This window comes from Pinus tabuliformis, chromosome 6 (genome assembly GCF_031772625.1).
Source record: "Pinus tabuliformis cultivar Carrire ecotype Pingquan chromosome 6, CPIR1, whole genome shotgun sequence".
Lineage (NCBI taxonomy): Eukaryota > Viridiplantae > Streptophyta > Pinopsida > Pinales > Pinaceae > Pinus > Pinus tabuliformis.
The window spans coordinates 702950344-702973063 of record NC_142292.1 but is presented as its reverse complement, the minus strand read 5'-3'; the positions used below and the strand labels follow the sequence as shown (position 1 = coordinate 702973063).

The 22720-nt window shown below is 39.0% G+C and overlaps 1 protein-coding gene across 2 annotated transcripts in view; it reads right to left on the bottom strand.

The window, feature by feature from the left end:
• LOC149260620 (uncharacterized) overlaps positions 1 to 22720 on the bottom strand; it is a 368482-nt gene that overhangs the window by 251112 nt on the left and 94650 nt on the right. For both annotated transcript variants that reach the window (XM_089420916.1, XM_089420919.1), the window contains exons 6-8: positions 21245 to 21324; positions 20884 to 20928; positions 20640 to 20735 (exon numbers count right to left, since the gene is read on the bottom strand). In XM_089420916.1, the coding sequence (XP_089277042.1) occupies positions 20640 to 20735; positions 20884 to 20928; positions 21245 to 21324 (221 nt within the window). The remainder of the gene's footprint in view (positions 1 to 20639; positions 20736 to 20883; positions 20929 to 21244; positions 21325 to 22720) is intronic.

Sequence of the window (22720 nt, the reverse complement as noted above, 5' to 3'; positions counted from 1 at the left end):
TTTTATATGAAATGGGAAGGTAGTAAAAAGGAAAAAGGGAGGTGTTTAGTATGGTTAGGATATGAAGAACGTTAATGCAACTAGATCCCAGTATTACCAAGTTCCAACAACTCTCATCTAACAAGAGTTATGTCTCCCCATGGTACACAAGACAATGTAATAAAATCTTTGTTGTTAAGATTCAGTAAGAAACCACCACACTATGACTAGACCCATACAAAAGATCGTAGCACATCAACAGAGGTAAATGTTCACAAATACACAGGTGTTCTAGTCTATATGATGTCTAAGAGGCTAAGGAACACGATATCTCCAAAACTCATAAAAGGTTTCACGCAAAAGGCTTAGAGACACCTTAATTAAATTAATTAGCCAATAATTAAAAAGCTCCTAAGTCTAACTTAGGAAAGTTAATTAAAGTGAATTAATTAAGGAAGCTCGATTTTGCTCTAGTCAAATTGATCTAAGCCATCGGTTGAGATGTGATCATTGTCGTTGAGACTCCAACGAGAGATTATAAGAGCAGGTCGAAGGGCTTAGAGAAAATCAATGAATCAAGTATTTTGTGAGTCGTTCGATTACCCAGTTGCAGGTGTTCATCAAGGGTGTAGTTGAAGCTAGGGAAGCATCAGAGACAAAGGGATCAGCAGAAATTTGGGAGTAGGTTTCAAAGGAATTTTTCTCAATATTTTCCAGTGTCTGAGAGACATGAAGAGGAGGTTGAATTCATCTGCAAAGAAGGCCACTACAGCGAGTGCAAGTAGCCAGATTTCCCAGTGTGAGTTGTCGGAGGAGCCACATTTCAGTTGTCAGATCAGTATCCCGGAGGCAGAGCGAGTGGGTTTCAGACATAGAGGGAGACAAGACAACTTCCAAGAAGGTGATTCTGAGGTTGTACGAATTTTCTTTGAGCAACAATAAATATTTCCATCCAAGCAGTGTGAATAACTTGGAAGTGCGAGTTGTCGGGAGAGAGGGCTAGATTAATTCCAAAGGGAGAGAGGGTGTCTCTAGTCTATTTTGCTAATAGAGATTGTTCGAGCTTTGCCAGAAAGGAAAGCAGATCATTGTACTCTTGAATCGTTGAAGATAATAATGAAACCCTCATCTATTGCACTGTGTTTCCCTTCGGGGTTTTTCTCAGGACAGTTGTCCAAACACAATGGTGCCATATTTTTATGTGTGTGCGCATATTTTCTCAGTTCCAGTTTTTATATTCCGCAGTGTTTTTATTGTGAAGATTGCAATACTGAATTTATCATTATTTGTCGAGTTAAAAATTCAGAAGACAAATAAACTACAGTGGTTAGAAGATAAATATCAAATTTATTGCAATCGTTGCAATTTCACATGGTATCAGAGCAGTGAATATCAAATCAAAGGCTCTAGAAGTGAGTGTTGTGTAGTTCAGATGGAGATCTACAGCACAGATAACCAGATTCGCAGAAGCCAACCCAGCAATGTGAATTACAGAGAGGCGGCAATTTGATTTCCACCACAATCCGTAGGAAAAGTATGGATTGTCTTAAGAGCAGTAGTAGCAGGCAGTGAGGTTGTCGGAAAGGGTTTCTAATGCGCAAGTCAGAGATTCACAAAGCAAATCTAGCGCAAAGAATTTTAGCATAGGGGTGTTTGCAATAGCAGATCAGTGCAAGGCTAGGAAGAGAAGGCACACAGAGTTTTCAGTAGAAGGAATTTCTAGAAATTCTTGGAGGTTTTCCAACATCCCTGTGACAGGGAAGGAGGTTGTAATTTCCAGAAAAAGAAGGCTATAGCAGGCAAAGTAATTTTCCAGTGCAAGCTTGCCAATCCAATAAATGAGTGTTTCAGGTTCAACAGTGTGTGTGCCATTGTCGTATATTTTCCGAAGGTAGAGTGAGTTACCCAAGAGATATAATAGGTCGTGCAAGTTCCAAGAAGAGATTCCAAAGGCAAGTGTGAGTTACCCAGTGCAGATATGAGCAGTCCAGTGAGGAGTGCGAGTGCAGGTAGAAGGTCGAGTTAATTTGTCGGAACGAGAAGGGGATTTCTCAATTTATTAGTTCTCTAGTTTTTTGAGTTTCACAGACATGGACATAGCAGAACTATGTGAAAATTTCATCTATCACATTGACTGGAAATTATTTTTGTAATTGTTAATTTAACAATTTATTTGTTGTCTGCTACAACAAATACCAAATAATTCACACTATGATTTTCACAAATAAACTACGAAAGAAAATAGCATTGGAAACTGAGAAAATCTAGCACACACACACACAAATTTTACACAATTATTTTTGGACAAATGTCCCCGGAAAAACCCAACTTGGGAAAACCGGTACAACCGCTGAGGGTTTTATATTGTTATGCAGTAGTGAAATCCTGAGTACAATCTGGATGTCGAAAACTGGCAATCCATAGCAAGAAAATCTGGCAAAGATATTCCCTAAGCAACCCCGACACTTGTGCTAACTACACTTGTGTTCCTGCACTCGCGCGTTCATGCACTCACGTGTTATTGCACTTGCACGTTCCTACACTCGTGTTCCTGCACTCGCAAGTTCCTACACTCACGTTCCTGGACTCGCGAGTTCCTGCACTCGCGTTCCTGCACTAGGAATAACTCAACCTCTTGTTTTTGCCTCTCCAGATCTGGAAACCTTCCTCTGAATCATTGTCCCTGCCCCTCACTGACACTGCGTCCCTCTCTGGCTCAAACTCTATTGTTGCTAGCTCGATCTGCACAAGGAACTGCTGCTCAAGTGTTTCTTCTCCATCACCACATCGATCCCTTCTTATATCTTCCTGTTGGGACTCCAACGACCAAGATTAAATCTTAATCAATGGCTCAGATCATTTTTGGATCGATCCATGTGAGTTTCTAAAGTTTCTCGCCTTGACTTAATTAATTCAGATCAATGTTTTAAAAAATGGCCGGCTTAGAACCGACTCAGCTGAGTTGGTCCGAGCCAGGCCTGGAAATTGCGACCCGACCTTTGAACCGGTTCAGTCGGCCAGGTTAATACCGAGTCGGTCGGTCGGCCAAGTCCGTATCAACCCGGCCAGGTTACGTACAGCGGCCCGGTGACATTAAAAAACGCCATTTTTTTAATTTTTTTAATATTTTCTGAGTGTGGGGGACTCCAAAGGGGTTTATTAATTGGTTTGTTGGTCTTTGGGGTCCATTCCCCTCTCCCAAACCCTATTTAACCCACTCAACCCCTCTCATTCTCTCACAGCCATCTCATGCATTTGAGTGAGAATTTCAGTGAGAGTTTGTGAGGAGTTGTTGAGTTTGTTTTTGGAGCAGCAGTGAGGAGTCTTGGGCAAGCATTGTAGCTGGAGTGAGGAGCTTCTTGGGCAACCATTTGGAGCAACATTGAGGAGTTGGTTTCTTGGAGCAAGCTTGAGGAGGCAGTTTGTGCCTGGAGGTATTTTTTTTCACTTGTACAAATCTGTTTTTGCTTATTAAATTTTAGGTGCATATCTAGAAATCCTAAAGAGTGTTTTTTGTGAAAGAAATGAACATTGAATCAATGTTTTTTTTTTCATTTTCAGATTGTTTGCTTTCATTTCCAAGTCAAAAAATGGCACCTAGAGTGAAAGATGTTGCTTGGGCATATGTTGAAATGGTTGAAAGTCAAATGCATTGCAAATTTTGCCATAGGAAAATTAAGGAAGGTCCTGGGAGCATTAATAGGCTGAAACAACACTTGGCGGGGATTAGAGGCCAAATCACTCCATGTACCTCACCAGAAATTGGGAAGATTAGGAAGGAATTGTTAGCCAACTTTGAGAAGTTTAAAAAAGATAAGGCTAGGCAAAAAGAGTTAGAGGATTAAATTGGGAGGAAGAGGAATATACAAAAAATGATGGCTACCAACCCCCATTTTGATTTTGAGGGTTCTTCATCTATCCCTTGTACTGATGCATCCAACCCCTTTCGATATGTTCCTCCCTCTTATGAGTCTATTCAAAAAAAGGGAAAGGGTAGAATGAAAAAGGGTGATATGAAATTAAAAGTTATTTCAATCCCTCATCTCCATCAAATGCACATGGTCCTCAAGCTAGTAATAGTCAAATGTAGCCCACCTTAGATAACCATTGGAAGAAAGAATTGAGAGAGACTACTTGTGATTACATAGCTAGATGGTGGTATGAGGCTGATATCCCCTTCAATGCTTCTCGTTCACCATATTATGAGCCTATGTTTGATGCCATACAAGCTGCTGGAAAAGGCTTCAAAGGCCCTAATATGCATGAGCTAAGGGGGTATCGTTTGCAGAAAGAAATTTCATCCATTAATGAGTATTTGAAAGATCCCAAGGACTCATGGGCAAGAACAAGATTTACCATCATGTCAGATGGATGGACTGATCAAAGAAACCGTACCATCATAAACTTTCTTATCTTTTGCCCACGGGGAACCATGTTTTTAAAATCAGTTGATGCATTTGATAAGGTAAAAGATGGGCAATTTTTGTTTCAGCTCTTGGATGAGGTTGTTGAGAAGGTGGGGGTGGCTAATGTTGTTCAAGTCATCACAAATAATGCCTCTAACTATGTTCTTGCTGGTAAACTGTTAGAGGAAAAACACAAGACCATCTTTTGGACCCCATGTGTTGCACATTGCATAGACCTCATGTCTGAGGATATTGGAAAATTAGATTGGGTCAAAAACATTGTAGATCATGCCAAAAGCATAACAAAATTTATCTACAATCATTCATGGATTTTGAGCCTCATGAGGAAACACACTGGGGGCAGGGATATTATTAGGCCTGCCATCACTAGATTTGCTACTCATTTTTTGACATTGCAATCTATGCTTTCGCAACATAGAAACTTGCAAAAGATTTTTTCTAGTGAAGAATGGAGTCAAAGCCAGTGGTCTCACAAACTGGAAGGCAAAGAATTGAAAAAGAAATTTAATGAAGAAATATTTTGGAGAAAGTCTGCAGAGATTGTGAACCTTGCTGAGCCACTGGTTAAGGTGTTGCGGTTGGTGGATGGGGAAAGATTGGCTATGGGCTTCATTTATGAGGCTATGGATCAAGCAAAGGAGCAAATAAAGAGGGCATACAAGGATAAAGTGGCTAAGTATGGGCTCATTTGGGCAATCATTGATGAAAGATGGAACAATCAACTCCATCGCACTATACATGCAGCTGGGTATTTTTTGAACCCACGGTATCATTATAAAGCTAAGGAGACAGGAGCTTTGAGGGGGGGAGGTTAGAGAGGGACTGATTGACTGCATTGATCGCATGATCCCATCGGAGTCTGATCAGCTGGAGATACACCGATAGGTCACGACCTTCACCAGTGCCTTGGGTACCTTTGGGAAGAACCTAGCAAAAATTGCAAGAGAAGCAGATAAGCCAGGGAAACAAAAATTTCAATTTTCAAATTCTTAATAGTTTTTTTAAATTTTTTTAAATCGTTTATAATTTGAAAGTTGGATATAATTTGTATTTTTGTTGAGCTAACTCATTACACTCCTATGTTTTTTGCAGCACAATGGTGGGAGGCTTTTGGTAGCCATTGTCTTGAATTGCAGAAGTTTGCAATTCGTATTTTGAGTCAAACTTGTAGTGCTACTGGGTGTGAACGCAATTGGTCTGTCTTTGAGAGGATTCACACAAAGAGGAGAAACCGTTTGGATCAAAAACAGTTAAATGATCTAGTCTATGTCCAACACAACCTCTGACTCAGACACAACCAATTGCTAAACAAAAGACATGATTCAGATCCGATTGTGTTGGAAGACATTGATCCAACATCAGATTGGGTAGTGAAGAGTCATCCAGTAGAGTTTGATTCTGATGAGGATCTTGATTTGGATTTACATAGGGAGGCATGAGCGTCACTCGAACATGATGTTCAGTTGAATGCAGATCCTGATCCACTTGTACCAGCCTCAGCCTCACAGCCAGCGAGTCCTCCAGTTGCAGGCGCTTCCTCTGCTCAGCCACAATAGAAGCACAGTTGCATATCTCGTCTATCTCAAATTGCATCTGTTGCACAGCCTGCTAGTGCTACCACTTCTACAATTGCAGTTGGAGATGATGATGAGGAGGAGGAGCCATGGGGCCCCTTGTTTGACTCTGATGATGATCTAGAGAATGATCCACATGATCTTGGTTCCTCTGGCAGTAGCTACTAGCCAGTAGTACTGGTCACAGTTTACTTTTGTTGTAGAGGCCATTTCTAGCCTCCTTGGTTATGTGTTTTTGTTTTGATCATGTATGTATTGGACAGTGCACTAAGTGCCATTTTGATATAATGGATATATTCATGAGCCTACTTTGATCATATGTTGTCTTCCATCTATATTCTAATGTTGTGTGTTTGGAAACATGAATGAAAATCTTTAAAATTATGTTTTTTTATAAAAAAAAAAAAAAAAATATTTAATGTATTTTTTACAACGACTGAGTCATTGAAATCGAGCCGGCCAAGTCGATACCAAGTCGAAGTCGGAGTCAAAGTCGACCCTTGACTAAGTCAGAGTTGGAGTCGGAGTTTTAAAACATTGATTCTGATTAATTAACCAATTTTCCTAAGTTTTGACTTAGGAAACATTAAAAAGTAGTTTAATATTCTAATTAAGCCATCTCTAGGTGGAATTTCCATAAACGATTTTTGGGTTATGGAGATCTCATGTATTCTAGCCTCTCCACCAAGTTTCGTGACTAGTACACATCCAATGCTACAAAAACTAACAAACTAAGAGAACAGGACAAGTTGGATGGAACCTCCAACTTTGGCAGCTGGAAGGCTAGAATGATGTTCCTGTTGGATGAGCACGATTTGAAGGAGTTTGTGACAACAAAAGACGGAGTACAGGATCATATCGTCCCGCCTATTGCAGAGAAAGGGGCTACAAAGGAGATGTGGGATGCCATCATCAAGTTGTACCAAGATCCTTCCGAAAGTTGAAAGATGATACTCAAAGAGAATAGGACAAGTTGGATGGAACCTCCAACTTTGGCAGCTGGAAGGCTAGAATGATGTTCCTGTTGGATGAGCACGATTTGAAGGAGTTTGTGACAACAAAAGACGGAGTACAGGATCATATCGTCCCGCCTATTGCAGAGAAGGGGGCTACAAAGGAGATGTGGGATGCCATCATCAAGTTGTACCAAGATCCTTCCGAAAGTTGAAAGATGATACTCAAAGAGAAATTGAGGAAGGTCAAAATTCAGAAGGGCGAGAACGTAACATCCTATTTCATCAAGGGTGTCAAAGATGAACTTGTAGCAGTGTGTTCCTGCACTCGCGCGTTCATGCACTCGCGTGTTATTGCACTTGCGCATTCCTACACTCACGTTCCTGCACTCGCAAGTTCCTACACTTACGTTCCTAGACTCGCGAGTTCCTGCACTCGCGCGTTCCTGCACTAGGAGTAACTCAGCCTCTTGTTTTTGCCTCTCCGGATCTGGAAACCTTCCTCTGAATCATTGTCCCTGCCCCTTACTGACACTGTGTCCCTCTCTGGCTCAAACTCTATTGTTGCTAGCTCAATCTGCACAAGGAACTCTTGCTCAAGTGTTTCTTCTCCATCACCACATCGATCCCTTCTTATATCTTCCTGTTAGGACTCCAACGGCCAAGATTAAATCTTAATCAATGGCTCAGATCATTTTTGGATCGATCCATGTGGGTTTCTAAAGATTCTCACCTTGACTTAATTAATTCTGATTAATTAACCAATTTTCTAAGTTTAGACTTAAGAAACATTAAAAAGTAGGTTAATAATCTAATTAAGCCATCTCTAGGTGGAATTTTCAGAAACGATTTTTGGGTTATGGAGATCTCATGTATTCTAGCCTCTCCACCAATTTTCGTGACTAGAACACATCCAATGCTACAAAAACTAACAAACTAAGAGAACAAGACAAGTTGGATGGAGCCTCCAACTTTGGCATCTGGAAGGCTAGAATGATGTTCCTGTTGGAGGAGCACGATTTAAAGGAGTTTGTGACAACAAAAGACGGAGTACAGGATCCTATCGTTCCACCTATTACAGAGAAGGGGTCTGCAAAGGAGATGTGGGATGCCATCATCAAGTTGTACCAAGATCCTTCCAAGAGTTGAAAGATGATACTCGAGAAGTTGAGGAAGGTCAAAATTCAAAAGGGTGAGAACGTAACATCCTATTTCATCGAGGGTGTCAAAGATGAACTTGTAGCAGTTGGAAAGAAGCCAGTAGAGGATGAACTAGTGTGTACATCTCTAAATGGGTTTACCAAGGAATGGCGACCATTCATTCAAATGATTACTAGATGAGATAAGTTACCAAATTGAGAATGCCTATCGAGTGACTTCACTTAGGAGGAGTTAAGGCTCAGTCTCGTCGAGGGTACTACCAACAATAGTGGCGAGAGTCCGAGGGTAGAGAAGGAAGAAGAGAACGTCGCTCTTGTAGCGTAGGGAAAAGTGAAGAAGGGTCCCAGCCAAGGATAAGACTAAAGGAGAGAAGAAGAAGAAGAAGGACCTGTCAAAGGTTAACTTCTTCAAAGGTGGTGAACTTGGTCACTACGTCCGCCAATGTATTAAGAGAAAGAGTTCACTATGTTCACAGCACTCCCACAGAGCAGCAGGTGGCTAATATACTCACAAAGGACCTAGGGAGGGAAAAGTTTTTCTACTTCAGAGCACAGATGGGTATAGTGGAGAACAACTTCCTCGCTAACAAGGAGTGTTATATTATGGTAGCAGCAGACATGTGTTCTAGTCCCTATGATGTCTTAAAGACTAAGAAACACGAGATATCCAAAACCCATAAAAGGTTTCACGAGAAAAGACTTGGGGATGCCTTAATTAAATTAATTAGTGTTAATTTTAGATAAGAATGGTATGCTCTATACTTGCAACAATTACTTCAATGTCCTTTTAATAGCTCAATGACAATTTCCACTTAGATTTCAATAGCAATCACATAAACCATTCATTCACATTGACAGTAACTGTAGCTAGAACATAAACAATAAAATGTAAAGGACAAGTCAAGACAAGAGAACACCAATATTTGGCTAAAGCCAGGGAAAAACCCCAAGATGAGGAGAACCCTTAATCAATCCTTCTTATTATCAAATATCAAATGTTCAGAAAAGAGAAAATGTCTAATAAAGTACATTGATGAAACTCAAAGTCAGTGTGACTTAACTTTTGCAAATTATCTAAACCAATGTAAATCTAACCAGCTTGATGAAGGGCTGCAATTCTGAAAAGTCAACAGCAGTCAACTTGCCCTAACCAATCAATGGTCAATGTAGCAGTCAAACTTGCCCTCTTGAGCTTAGTCAACCTTAGTCAAACTCAGTGTTCCTTGTTGGTCAAACAACAACAAAGACAGTCAACAAATCAGTGGCTAAACCCAGTCAAATCACGAAATCAACCTGTGCTCAAAACATTCCTACAACTCTACAGTCAACCCTAGTCAAACAATTCCTTTTGCCTCAATTTTTGTGTCAGATAATGCGGCCTGCTTGGACAGACCTATTCTTGGTCAAAATACAGTCAAATAGCCCCTCAAAAGTCCAAAAGTCAATGTCGGTCAAAGTCACCTCAAACAAAAGGTCAACACATGTCAAAACAATTCCAAAACTCACACGCATGGAAGAAGAGTAGGCTACCTCAGACTTGTACAACCCAACCAATGAAGGAGAGAGAAGAAATGATGAGTTGATGATGTGCCAAATGAGGTGGAGGGTCTCCTTTATTTATATGAGTTGGAGGAGGGTCAATTTCTCTAATTTGACCCCAAGTCGACCTTCACCATGTGTGAACGTGGGCTTGACAACAAAAACATATTTCTCCTTATCTGAATTTATTACTTCTAGGGTGAATTTTGGTCCCCTTGAAAAGAGGAATTTTATCCAATAATCATCTTCTGTCAATGCGCTGCCCAAAGTGGTATTTGGCCCTAGTTGTACATTTTAACAATTAGCCAATAATTAAAAAGTCCCTAAGTTAGGAAAATTGGTTAATTAAAGTGAATTAATTAAGAAAGTTTGATTTTGCTCTAGAGACTTCTATTGGTGAAGTCTAATTGTGTTAACTTTTCCTAGGGCTATATTGTTCTTTGTTGTAGATAATTTCATTTTAAACTTTTTCATCATTAACATATGCATTCACCCCATTACACTAAGAAGTTGGATTCGTCCTCCCCCCCCACCCTCGTGTTCTGAATCCCATGAATCAGACATGATTCTCTAGGACACATGTCTGATTCTTGTGTTCAACGTGTCCTGGAACATGGGATTCTCGTGTCCAGTGTGTCCTAGAGTACACCCATCTATCATTTTTTAAGACTACAGATACACGGTTTGCCTCTCCATTCATCATGTTGACGAGGTTGAGGGAGGTCAACACCGCTCTTGAGGCCATGGTTATTTTAAATTTTTGGTCTTTTTGGAGAAAGACAGATCAAGCAGCCTCAAAAAGAGTCAAGGACACAGTGTTAGATGATGCTTGGTGGGAGAGGGTAGATCTCACTATTAAGAACATGGACCCTATCATTGCTTTGCTACGATTTGCAAATACAAACCAATGTGAAAATTCAGCTAACTCTGAATCCTAGCAACTGATAATATTTCTTGTATTTGTTAAATTAATTAAACAAATTATTTGCAGTTTCCTACGGCAAATATCGAAACATATACACTGCAGCCTTCACAAAATAAATATTGCGGAAGAAATAAAAATGTTGGAAGAATAGATGCACACACACACAAATACACAGTTATTTTTGGACTAAGTCCTCGGAAAAACCCAACTCAAGAAAATCGGTGCAACAGCTGAGGGTTTTAATATTATGCAGTAGTAAATCTGAGTACAAGACTATGGATGCTCAAATCTAGCAATCCATACAGAGAAATGACTGACAATAAATCTAGTGAGAAAAATATCACTCCCACAGGCGATCTAACACTGACCTTGGCTCAAGTTGAGTTGCTCTCTACTGCCTCTGCGCAGTCACTGCGTCACCCTACACAGTCACTACGTCCCTCTCGCTATCTGATCAGCTTTTGTCTGGAAGATGGATCCTCTGGACTCTCTCTTCGGCTTCTGTCACCGAATCACTACTTCTCCCCAGCAAAATACGGAATCCCCTCTGAAGCACTGCTACCTCTGCGTGGCTCTGTGCTACCTCTCCGTGGCACTTACTGCCTCTCTATAATGCACTCACCGAAACTGGAAAAACTTCCTCTAGCCTTACTATCTCTGCCCCTCCCTCGCTGCTTCGAGCTCACTAGCTCTCTCTCCGGCAACTCAGCACTGCTACTTAGGAAATCATTCTACCAGTGAAATCGAACTACTCGTGTCTGGTGTGTTCTCTAAAGCCCTATCGAGTTTCTTCTTATAATCTCTCGTTGAGACATCAACAGCCACGATTAAAACTTAATCGATGGCAAAGATTAACTAGAACTCGATCCATGCCTTTTTCTAGAAGATTCTCACCATGACTTAATTAATACCCTTTAATTAATCAAATTTCCTAAGTCTAGACTTAGGAAATATTAAAAAATGATTAATTATTTTTATTAAGTCGTCTCTAGGTGGAATTTTCATAAACGATTTATGGGTTTTGGAGAATACATGTATTCTAGCCTCTCCACCAAATTTCCTGGCTAGAACACATCCAATGCTAGAAAACAACCAACCCGTCCTACGAAGAGGTTTATGAGGGATGGGATTCCATAATTGAGTCCATGGGGACCATTATTTTACAGAGTGTGTACACTGAGTATGAGACATCATCAGAGGCCTTCTTCACCACCATACAAGATATTCTTGTCAGCAGATGGGACAAGAATTGCACACCTTTGCAATGTTTGGCTCACTCATTGAACCTAAAATACTACAACCATGAGTTGTTGAATGGTGGACCTCCCTGCAGATTCCCTCCTCGCATGGATGGTGAAATTTCACAGGGGAGGAAGGATGCATTGAGGCGGATATTTCAGGATAGAGCATCCTTTCATGAGGTCGAAGATTCCTTTACAGAGTTTTCCACTCTCACTGGACGATTTCTAGGTTATGATGTGATTAGAGACGGGGGCTAAGAAGCCCTATTCTTGGTGGGCAACTTGTGGGGCAACAAGCCCTCCTCTATAGCAGTTAGCCATGAGGCTCCTCTCTCAGGTGACTTCATCCTCTTGTTGCGAGAGGAATTGGAGCACATATGGGAATTTGTATAGTGTCAAGAAGAGTAGGCTTGAGCAGTCCAGGGCAGAGACAATGGTGTATGTGCACACCAACCTTCGTCTTATTTACAGGCAAAGGGATGAGTGGTTGAAGGGAAAGACAAAGATGTTGAATGTCTTTCCTAATTATATGGGTCTGGACAACAGTGTTGAGTTGGCATTGGGCAAAATGGATCTTAATGACCCAATGCTAGAGCATGTCACTTTTGATGATGGTGATACTCTTGACGGATCATCCTCCACAGCAGCAGATGCAAAAATCACATTGGATACATAGGAGGAGGATGCAGCGAAGGAGAGCAATGGTGACCATGACAGTGATGTTGATTTTGATGATGATGATGATTGATGACTCGTGAGCTACCTACTACCTTGCAGTTGTTTTGTATTTGCTATTTATATTTGTCATTGGCATTGCTACTATGGTTTACCTATGTAACACATTTTGATTTTGTTGACTTAATGAGAAAATTGCAGTTTCTTGTCTTTCTCCTATTGGATAATTGATGAATTTGCCACAATTGTATTTGTATGCATAATGTTACATTGTACAACTTAAAAATTTTAAATTTACAATGTAGAATCTAGATCTATGTCTAAATTTGTATCATGAACGAGAATTTGTGTAAAGAAATATCTATTTAGTATTAAAATTTAATATATATATATATATATATATATATTATTTTTATTTTTTTAATAAAATAATATATAATGTGTCCTACGTGTCCTGTTCTGGAGCATCTATGTGCCTGTGTCAGACACTCAAATTTTCGTGTCCTATGTTTCTCGTGTCCCTATGTCAGGGGACTTAGCCATTACATCATAACATCTTTGGCAATTATGTATAAAGAACAATAACATCAACATTACAGTGGAACAGAATAAAAGCATGCACAAATAGAGACACAAGGAGTAAGGTCAAAAACCAGGACAAAACCCAACAAGGGGGAAAAACCATCCAAATTCTTCTTCTATTAGATATTCATCAATTGTTCAACTGAGACACAAAGTACATCCAATAATGAGATACATCAATCACATCAGACCTTCAAGGCCAATCTAAGTCAGTTCACATCTTTAACTGTGAACTAAACGAAGCAAGTCCAAGAAAGTTGCTATCATATCACAATATTACATTTGTCATAGAGATACTAGCACGTCTGTCATCCATCTAATCATCAATGATCAAAAGTCATAGTCACAGCCATTCTGTTATGTTCACTATCATATCAAGATTATAGGAGCTAAGTCACAGCCATTAAGTATCAATGTCATAAGTATCAAGGCAAGACCACTGACATATGTAAAGAAGATCACCATCACAGTTGTGATAAGAACATTTTCAAGGTTAGAGTTATTGTGCCATGAACAAGTTACTATCATCGTGTACCATATATCATAATCAGGATCATTAATTACACGAACCATAAGAGAAATCCATCATGTGTATCATAACAACCCTCTATCATATTATGATTACTAAGACAACAGAGTCGTTGTCCTCATGCCATCGTCACTATCACATATATTAAAAGAGTAGGATCAATGTCATGAGAGTCACATTCATCATAGAATACCATATTCACATATATCATGCTACTGTAGAGTGAACCACAAAGGATATGACATTATTACTTATGATACCAATCACTATATGTATGCAAGACTAGTTGTTGTGGGAATATGATGCCAAACACAATATTTGTACAATTGAAGATTGATCATTGTAGGAATTACACGCCAATCACAATCATTGTAAAATCATTATAATGCAAAACTAATCATTGTAGTCAAGTCACAATGCAAGTTATTGTTCATTGTGGTTCGAGACCAGTGTTGCAGGAAATGTACCCCCCCCGGATCAAAAGCCCGATCCGCAATCCATATGGATGCGGGGGTGAACCTCCCTCCGAAACACGTTTCGGAAAAATCGAAACGCGGATCAAGCTGATAAATCCGATTCCTGCCATTTTCGGAATCGTACGACCAATTCCCGTTTCAGTTTTTCTGAAACACATTTCATACGGCGGTTCGATCGTACGAAGCACGACGCTTCCGAGTCTAATCCGTACAGATCACGACCGCTTTGCCCGGGTGTTAAATCCCTTCATTCCTCACCTTGGGTTAGGGTGAGGAGTGAAGGGATTTAACACCCTTTCATCTCTCATTTGCTCACTTTTATTTTATGAGAGCTTGGAAAAGGGAGGAGAAGAGACGAGAAAGAGAGAAGAGAGGAGAAAAGAGGAGAGCTTGGAGGAGTGAAGGAGGAGCTTGGAGGACTTCCATCTACAAGAGCTAAAGAGGTAAGTGCAAACTTCAAACTCCCTCATTTTTTTGACATTGTTTTTTGTATTTATCTCCTCCCTCTCCTACTCTTTCCCATTCTTTCTACTTTCTCATTTAACCACCTATTTCAATATTCCAAGATGGTGTTCTTTTGGCTTCTATGTATCATTCCACTTTTGGTTTTAATGATGGCAAGGGGGAGTAGGAATAGAAGGGAAGAACAACAAGAGGATAGTGGTCCCAATATGAGTGACCTAATGTATGATGAGGAGGAAGGGTTTGAAGAAGAAAGGGATGAAGTTGAACCTGAAGGGAACACTCAAACACTAGAGGGGAAAGTTGCATTAACACCCTTGTGGAACTATGTGACCAAACTTGAAGGGGGAAAGGGTGGTGGAAGGTGGAAGCTACAGATTTTTGTGCCCTCATGATTGTCATGGAGGAAAACCATTTATGGTTCATATACCCGTGTGAGGAGCCATATTTGTGGGGTGATCGACAGTGATGAAAAAAAGGGTGTTGTGGGAATACAAATTTTCCCAAACATTTCAGCTGAACAAAGAAGAAAATACATCCAAATAGAGGAGGTTGCACAATAAAAAAGCAAAAAACAAAAAACTCATTCTGAATCAAGTGCAACCTCCAGATTTGGTAGCTCATCTCCTCATGGTACTTATGGAAGCTCTGGAGGTAAAAGAACAATAGGGGATTTCATTAAAGTTGTTGGGAGGGATGATGTGGATGAAAAGATAGTCCAATTTCTTTGTGCATGCGGTGTACCATTCAATGTGCTTCGCTCTCCCTATTGGCATGAAATGGTAAAGGCCATCAATGAAGCCCCAAAAGGATACAAGTCCCCCAACTATGAGAAAGTTAGGACAGTGTTACTAGAAAGAGAAAAAGCAAAGGTTCAAAGAGCTTTGACACGTTTTACAAATGAGTGAGTATATTATGGGGTATCCATTGTATCAGATGGGTGGAAAATATTAGAAACCAACATTTGATAAATGTTCTTGGTGTTTCTGCTAGTGGTGCAGTATTTATTACATGTCATGACTCCTCCTCCATCTGTGCATCTTCCCAAAACATTGCAGATCTCCTATTGCAATCAATTAGAGATGTTGGTCTGAATAATGTGGTTCAAGTGATCACGGATAATGCAGCAAATTGTAAGGCAGTAGGAAAATTTATTGAGCGTACTCATCCACACATCTTTTTGTCTGGGTACTTGGTTCATTGAACCTTTTGATGCATGATATTGTGAAGCATAAAGAATGTGGGTGGATTAATGAGCTTTATAGGAGAGAGAATCAGCTCATTAAATTCATCACAGGGCATACAAGGGTAAACTACTTCTATGGCACTTACTCCACGTTGCAGTTGCTTAAACTTGCAAAAACAAGATTTGCCCGTTATTACCTCACCTTTAGGTGGCTAGTGAAGGTGAGACAAGCTTTAATTAATATGGTATGTGTTGAATCATGGAGGAAATTAACACTAATACAGATGGTGCTAATGTAGCCAAGGACACTATTCTTGACATGTACTTTTGGTCACAGGTTAAATATGCTTTGCAATTCACCAAACCAATTTATTACATGATCAAGTTTGGAGATTCAGATCGACCAATAATTGGGGAGGTGTATGAGCAAATGGATAGCATGTTGGGGCAGATAAAAGACATTGTTGAGCCTAGAGATATCACCTTGTACAATTATATTCGTGCAGAGGTGGAAAACCAATAGGAAATGTTAAATGTTCCTTTGCATGCATTAGCATATGTTTTGACACCTAAATACTATCATCCATCATGGCTTTCAACACCAACACCTGGGGGGAAGCAGGAGAAAACAACACCAAGATCAAGAGGTTCACAAAAGATATATGATTGCATTAAATAAATTAGTCACTGATGAGGAGGAGGTTGCCATGGTACGGAGACAGTTGAGCAACTATACGCTTAACACTGGTCCATTTGGGAGCATGCATGCAATTAGAGATCGAGAGACTTTTTCTTCTCTTGAAGTGGTGGAACATGCATGGAGGTGCTACTCCACTGCTACAGACTTTGGCATTGCGGGTGCTATCACAGATGGTAAACACTTCTTCTACGGAGAGGTGTTGGAGCTCTTATTCTTTCATCCACAGTGTCAAAAGGAACAAGTTGAGTTTAACCGGGTAGAGAGCTTGGTTTATATTCATTACAACTTGCGATTGTTGTCCCATTACTGTGATAATGCAAAGACTAACAAAGACCTTAAGATTTGGGACAGGAATCCAGAGGAGCCCAATTTGGAGGATGGAGTGTTGTGATTAGAGCAATTAGAGGATGCTCTTATCCAGGTATGTCCATTGCGGTATGAATTTTGCTTATAAAGCATTTCTCTAATTCTTGTTTTTAAATTTTTTTGTTAACTAGTGGTTTTTTTTTGTATGAATTTTTTGAGTGATTCCAAGATGATGATGATCGAGTTGAGATGCCACCGCCATCTGGTCCCTTGGTTCCCAGGTTCCAGGGTTCAACACCAACAGCAGGGGGTTCATCTTCATCAATTTCAGTGTCACAACTTCCACAAGCACCATCTTCTTCATTGCCACCACATGGAGGTCCGCCGCCACGTTCTCTTCGTGGTGGAAGGAGGAGAGATTAGTAGATATATTCACAATTTACTACTTTTGTCATAGATTAATCATTAGACTTGTAGGCTTGTGAATTTGAACCTTTTGTCTTGGCGGTGACCAACCGACCTATTTTGTAAACATTATTATTTGAATTTTGGACATGACAAATGTTGACAATTGCTCACTTGCTAGATAAATCATAATATGCTCTATGTTTTATTTTTTATTATGTGCTTAAATGTTTTATGTTTTATAATATGCTTAAAAATTTGATGTATGTTTGTAATTGTTAGAATATAGATGGTTGATGCTCAAATAATTAATCATTGATGTACATACTAGTAACTACAATGGAATCATGGATGCCATATCGATCTTGATTTATGTAAAAATATGTATGTTTTCATGTCTTCTACAACTAATTTGGTATTTGGGATGTTTGTTTTGAATATAAATGCCAAATACAAAATATATATATATATATATATAGCAGACGCTTCGCTTCCTAGATTTTTGGAAAATGACACTACCGCGTCCCTGCTTCCAGAAAACGTCCCTGTTTTGTCCCCACTTCGTGCAACATTGTTTGAGACACAATGTGAGCCATTGTGCACTGTAGTGAACTAGTCAAGAGATGTTGAATATGTACCATAAGTCACGCAAGCCACAAACATACCTGTTGTGAACAAGTGTGAGCCCCAACATTACTTACTATAATAAGATGTGATGCTACAGGATCATTATAATAAGAGCGATCCTCATGTATTGCGAGAGTTGCAGAGTATATATTTACGGTAGCACAGAAGTGATGTGATGCCAATATAAAGTAGTGTGATGCCTAGATTGTAATGTGATGCCCATACGAAAAAGTGTCATGCCCAGAATGTAACATGATGCCCATACGATGAAGTGTTAACCATATGATGATGCCAATACAAACTTCTAACCCAGAATAGATGTGACAGTGATGTGTTGTCGATACCACAGAATAGATAAGTGACGGTGATGCAAACCATAGTAAAGAATATGCAGATCACAAAATTTGAGCATGTTCAGATAATCGATGCGAGCTACGAATAGTTAGGATGAGATCCCTCAAAAACATATGAACCATACAACCGCAGAAAAACAAATGAATCTCTAAGATATACCAAACCACACATATTCGCACTAAATCATCTTCGTCATATATCCTTAGGGATGATAACTAATCTTCCATTTCTAATGTTCCTCCAAGAAATGAATCAGAGTCACAAAGGAGTGAAAGCCAACTTTTTAGGGCTTGGAGGGAAAATGTTTTTTCATTCAAGTTTGCTCATATATTTTAATATTTAAATATATAGCCAAGCTCTACTTGCCCAGGTGCCAAATTTATCAATAATAATCATTTTTTTGTCCAACTTATATTTCTTTGGGGCAGCTGGGCTTTCTTTTGGGGATTAGAGCTTCCCTTAGGGAAAATTCGTCCCGACGCTGCCCAAATTTCAACAAATTGATTTGAGCTATCGGTTGAGATGTGATCGTGGTCATTGAGACTCCAACGAGAGATTATAAGAGCAGGTCGAAGGGCTTGGAGAAAATCATCGAATCGAGTATTTTGTGAGCAGTTCAACTACCAAATTGCAAGCGCAGTTGAAAATAGGGAAGCATCAAAAACAGAGGAATCACCAAAAATTTGGGACCAGGAATCCAGAGGAATTTTCCTCAGTATTTTCCAGTGTCTAGGAGGCAGGAAGAGTTGGCTGAATTCATATGCAGAAGAGCTCACTACAGCTAGTGCGAGTTGTCGGATGAGCTATGTTTCAGTTGTCAGTTGCCGGATCAGTATCCCAAAGGCAAAGTGAGTATGTTTCAAAGGCAAAAGGAGGCAGGACGACTTGCAGGAGGTGATTCCGGGGTTGTACGAATTTTCTGTAAGCATTTTCAACCATGCAGTGAGAATAGCCTAGGAGTGCAAGTTGCCAGGAGAGAGGGCCAAATCGATTGCAGAGGGCGAGAGGGTGTCTATAGTATATTTTGCCAGTAGATATTGCCAAAGCTTTGCCAGAAAGGAAAGTAGATCATTGTACTCTTGAATTGCTGAAGATAATAATAAAATCCTCATCCGCTGCACTGGTTTTCCCTTTCTGGTTTTTCCAGGGACAATTGTCCAAAAACAATGGTGTCATATTTTTATGTGTGTGTGCATATTTTCTCAGTTCCAGTTTTTATATTCCGCAACGTTTTTATTGTGAAGATTACAATAGCGAATTTATCGTTATTTTCCGAGTTAATAATTCAGAAGACAAATAAACTGCAGTAGTTAGAAGATAAATATTCAGTTTATTGCAATCGTGGAAATTTCACACGAGCCACTGAAACAGGCTGCCTTCTTTAACAGGCCTTCTTAACTAGTTTACTTGTGAGGGTTAGAATCAAAATCACAAGCTGGAGACAGCTGATGTGCTGCGGAGAATTCATTTTCCCTTTAATAAGAGCCGGCCTTTTGGGGGTCTATATATTGAGGCTGTGTCAGGGAGTTTTTGTACAAACTAACCACTCCAACGGGCATCCGAAGATATTAATGGCTGGAAAATCTCTGCATTATTCTTGCTCTGAAAAACCCTTTTATGCTGGACTAAATCAGCTTAAATGATAAAAGATATAATGTTCACTAATAATGGAAAATGGTTTCTATATCTTCACCGTGTTTGGCTGTCAAATAGACACCAAATCTGAAAATTAATCCCAAGGGCTCTCACTATCGGTGTCATAAATAGATCTCCCTCAAAATTTCTATCCATCTATGCTTTCCAATATGGAAAAGAGAGTCTAGTAGTGTAAACCCATGCAGTAATTCACAATAGTCCCTGGACATAATAATTTGAACAATATATCAACAACTGATGGATAGCAATTCAATTCAATTACATTAGTTATTCTTCCCCAGAAAACAATTGAGCAAATCCAAGATTCTAACAAAAGCAATGACTGGAGCCACCATGGTAGGAGTATTAATTTGGCTACATGTCCTCAACCAAGATCATCTTCACAAGCCTTGACTAGGTGAATTGGAAAATTATCATCCTGGACCCCAACCAGCACATAGCCCTGAGCTGATCTTGAGCAGACAACTGAAAGGATTATAATGGGCACCCATATACCATAGCCACATCGTCTCTGATAAGTATATCACCTCCAACAAATGGTGTGAAAGAGAAGCTGGTGTAAAAATATTATGATATTTATAGCCGAAGTAATAATAAGAACCAACCAGTAATAAGGTGCAACTTTATAGTCTTGCTGGTGTAGAAATATTATGATATTTATAGCAGAAGTAATAATAAGAACCAACCAGTAATAAGGTGCAACTTTATAGTCTTGGTTTCTCCTACTAGTCATATCAATCCTAATATGCTCATTTTCTTTACTGCAGTAGTTCTCTCCTCTCAATACGGTCTTATAATATGGCATCATTAAAATCAAAGGTGCTCATATTGATGAAAATATTAGAATATAATTTTTTTCTAACCAAATAAAACATTTTCTTACCGAATGTAGAAATTCATGATCGGTGAAGACAAATACGAAAAAGGAGCTAGGCATTCCATATCAAAATAGCAAATTTCAACCGATTCTGGATCATCCCTATACAATACAGATGCAATTCAGCTCAATTTAAGTAAAGTGAACCACTAAATTACAAATTTGACAACATGCCAACTGAAAGCCCCTTGAAAAAGTAACATAAATTAGGTCAAATTTTCTTTTAAAGGATCCATGTGAGAACTTATACCTTGCAGGATAGTAAACTTTCAAATCCTTTGGCATATTATTTCTCCTTAAACACAGTCATAAAATCAACAGATAATCTTTTAGCATTTAAGATATAAAACAAAAAGGCATATACATACATGTGTACATGTGTCTGTGTGTGTGTCTGTGTGTGCGTGTTTAAATTATACGTGTGTCTGTGTACATGCCAAACTTATACATGTATGTGACTGTGTACATGCTAAACTTATAACTTGCAGATACAAAATTTTAGTATCCCTCCTGAAACATTTCAATCTATACACAATACTAACTTCAGAAATCTACGGACAGGTGACTGATAGTGATCACACATAAATTAAAATGAACTATGCAAAACTTACAAACTTCTACGCAATCTACAAGTTTGTTGTTCCTTCGGTTGCTCGTGATCCTCTTCATCCAAAACAATTAATCTAGTAACCTGTACATCAAGAGAAAATCACATTTATATCTCTGCTTATAGAGACAGCAATGTGGATATGCCATCTTCGTCATTGATCTTATACGTAATACACTCTTTTTTCTTTACATAAGTCTGTATTCATCAGAATATAGCTTGCTTACATCATAAAACACAAATAGATGATAATTGGTTTATTGACTCAAATTCTTAGACAAGCTCAAAGTAGAATCCATGTGACAGTCAAAACACGGATCCATTGCAAACATTAAGCTTGAGTTATATCTATTTATCTCAGCTTTTGATCATCGGGATGTCTAACTTGGCATCATTTGTCACAGCGAATTAGTAAGATGGTAAGTCGTCAAAAAGGATATTCGTATCTTGTCATCACCTAGAAATGCTATAGTTCACAAGCAGTGAAAATATTATACACATAAATATAAGGAATAGAACCAGTTCATATCAAAGCAATGTCTGACATAACATCTGGAACATTTTTTATCAGACTTGAAATACTGAATTATGCAGCACTCACAAAGGTCATTTGTGTTGAGTTATTCAATTAACCATGGAAAAAGGACTCCAAGGTACTCAAATAAAAATCGAGTGGTCCAAATCAAATCTCAAACTTCACACTTAAGAATCTGAAGGATTGTGAAGCAGTGCTCAAACAGCTTTGCCAATTATCTCAAATTCTACGAAAAAATGAAGTTAAAAGAAATGTAAAGGCACAAATAGTCTATATGTAAATAAAAGGCAACAATATGACACGAGTACCACTGACCAGCCACTGATATTAAGGAATTATTCATTTTGTATCCAAACAAAAAAACATATATCAAAAAACGGAGCAGTGAAATTTTAACAAATTGGTAATCAATTTAAATTCAGAAATTTTGCCTTAACCTTAAGGTTTCCCAGATATATTTCCGGTGAAATTTCTGCCTTACTGTTGAATCAAAGATATGAATTTACAACAGCAATATTTCACTTCTTTCCAACCCAATTTGAGAAGACAGACAAAAAAAATACCATTACACTGTATTTCAGTACCACAAAGCTACAGTCTCTGTGGATAACCCTTTTGATTGATAACAATTCTGCAATAAAGTTGGCCAAGAACCAAAGTTCCATGATCGAACCAAGCACATAAATACAAAATATCATCTGATTCGACATCACGTTGAGGCCAAGACAATCCACTTACGCCATTGTTCCACAAATGAGCAGATTGCAGACATCTTCGCCTAATCACTTGGAAGAGAAAAGTTTGAAAGATTCAGAATGATGCTTGTACTCACCAACATCCCTTCAGATAAATTCATGCATAGATTCATGATATAAATTCATGATATGGGTAATGCAATAAACAAATTCATTTGGAGTTACCCTCCTGAACTGACATTCCTTATGA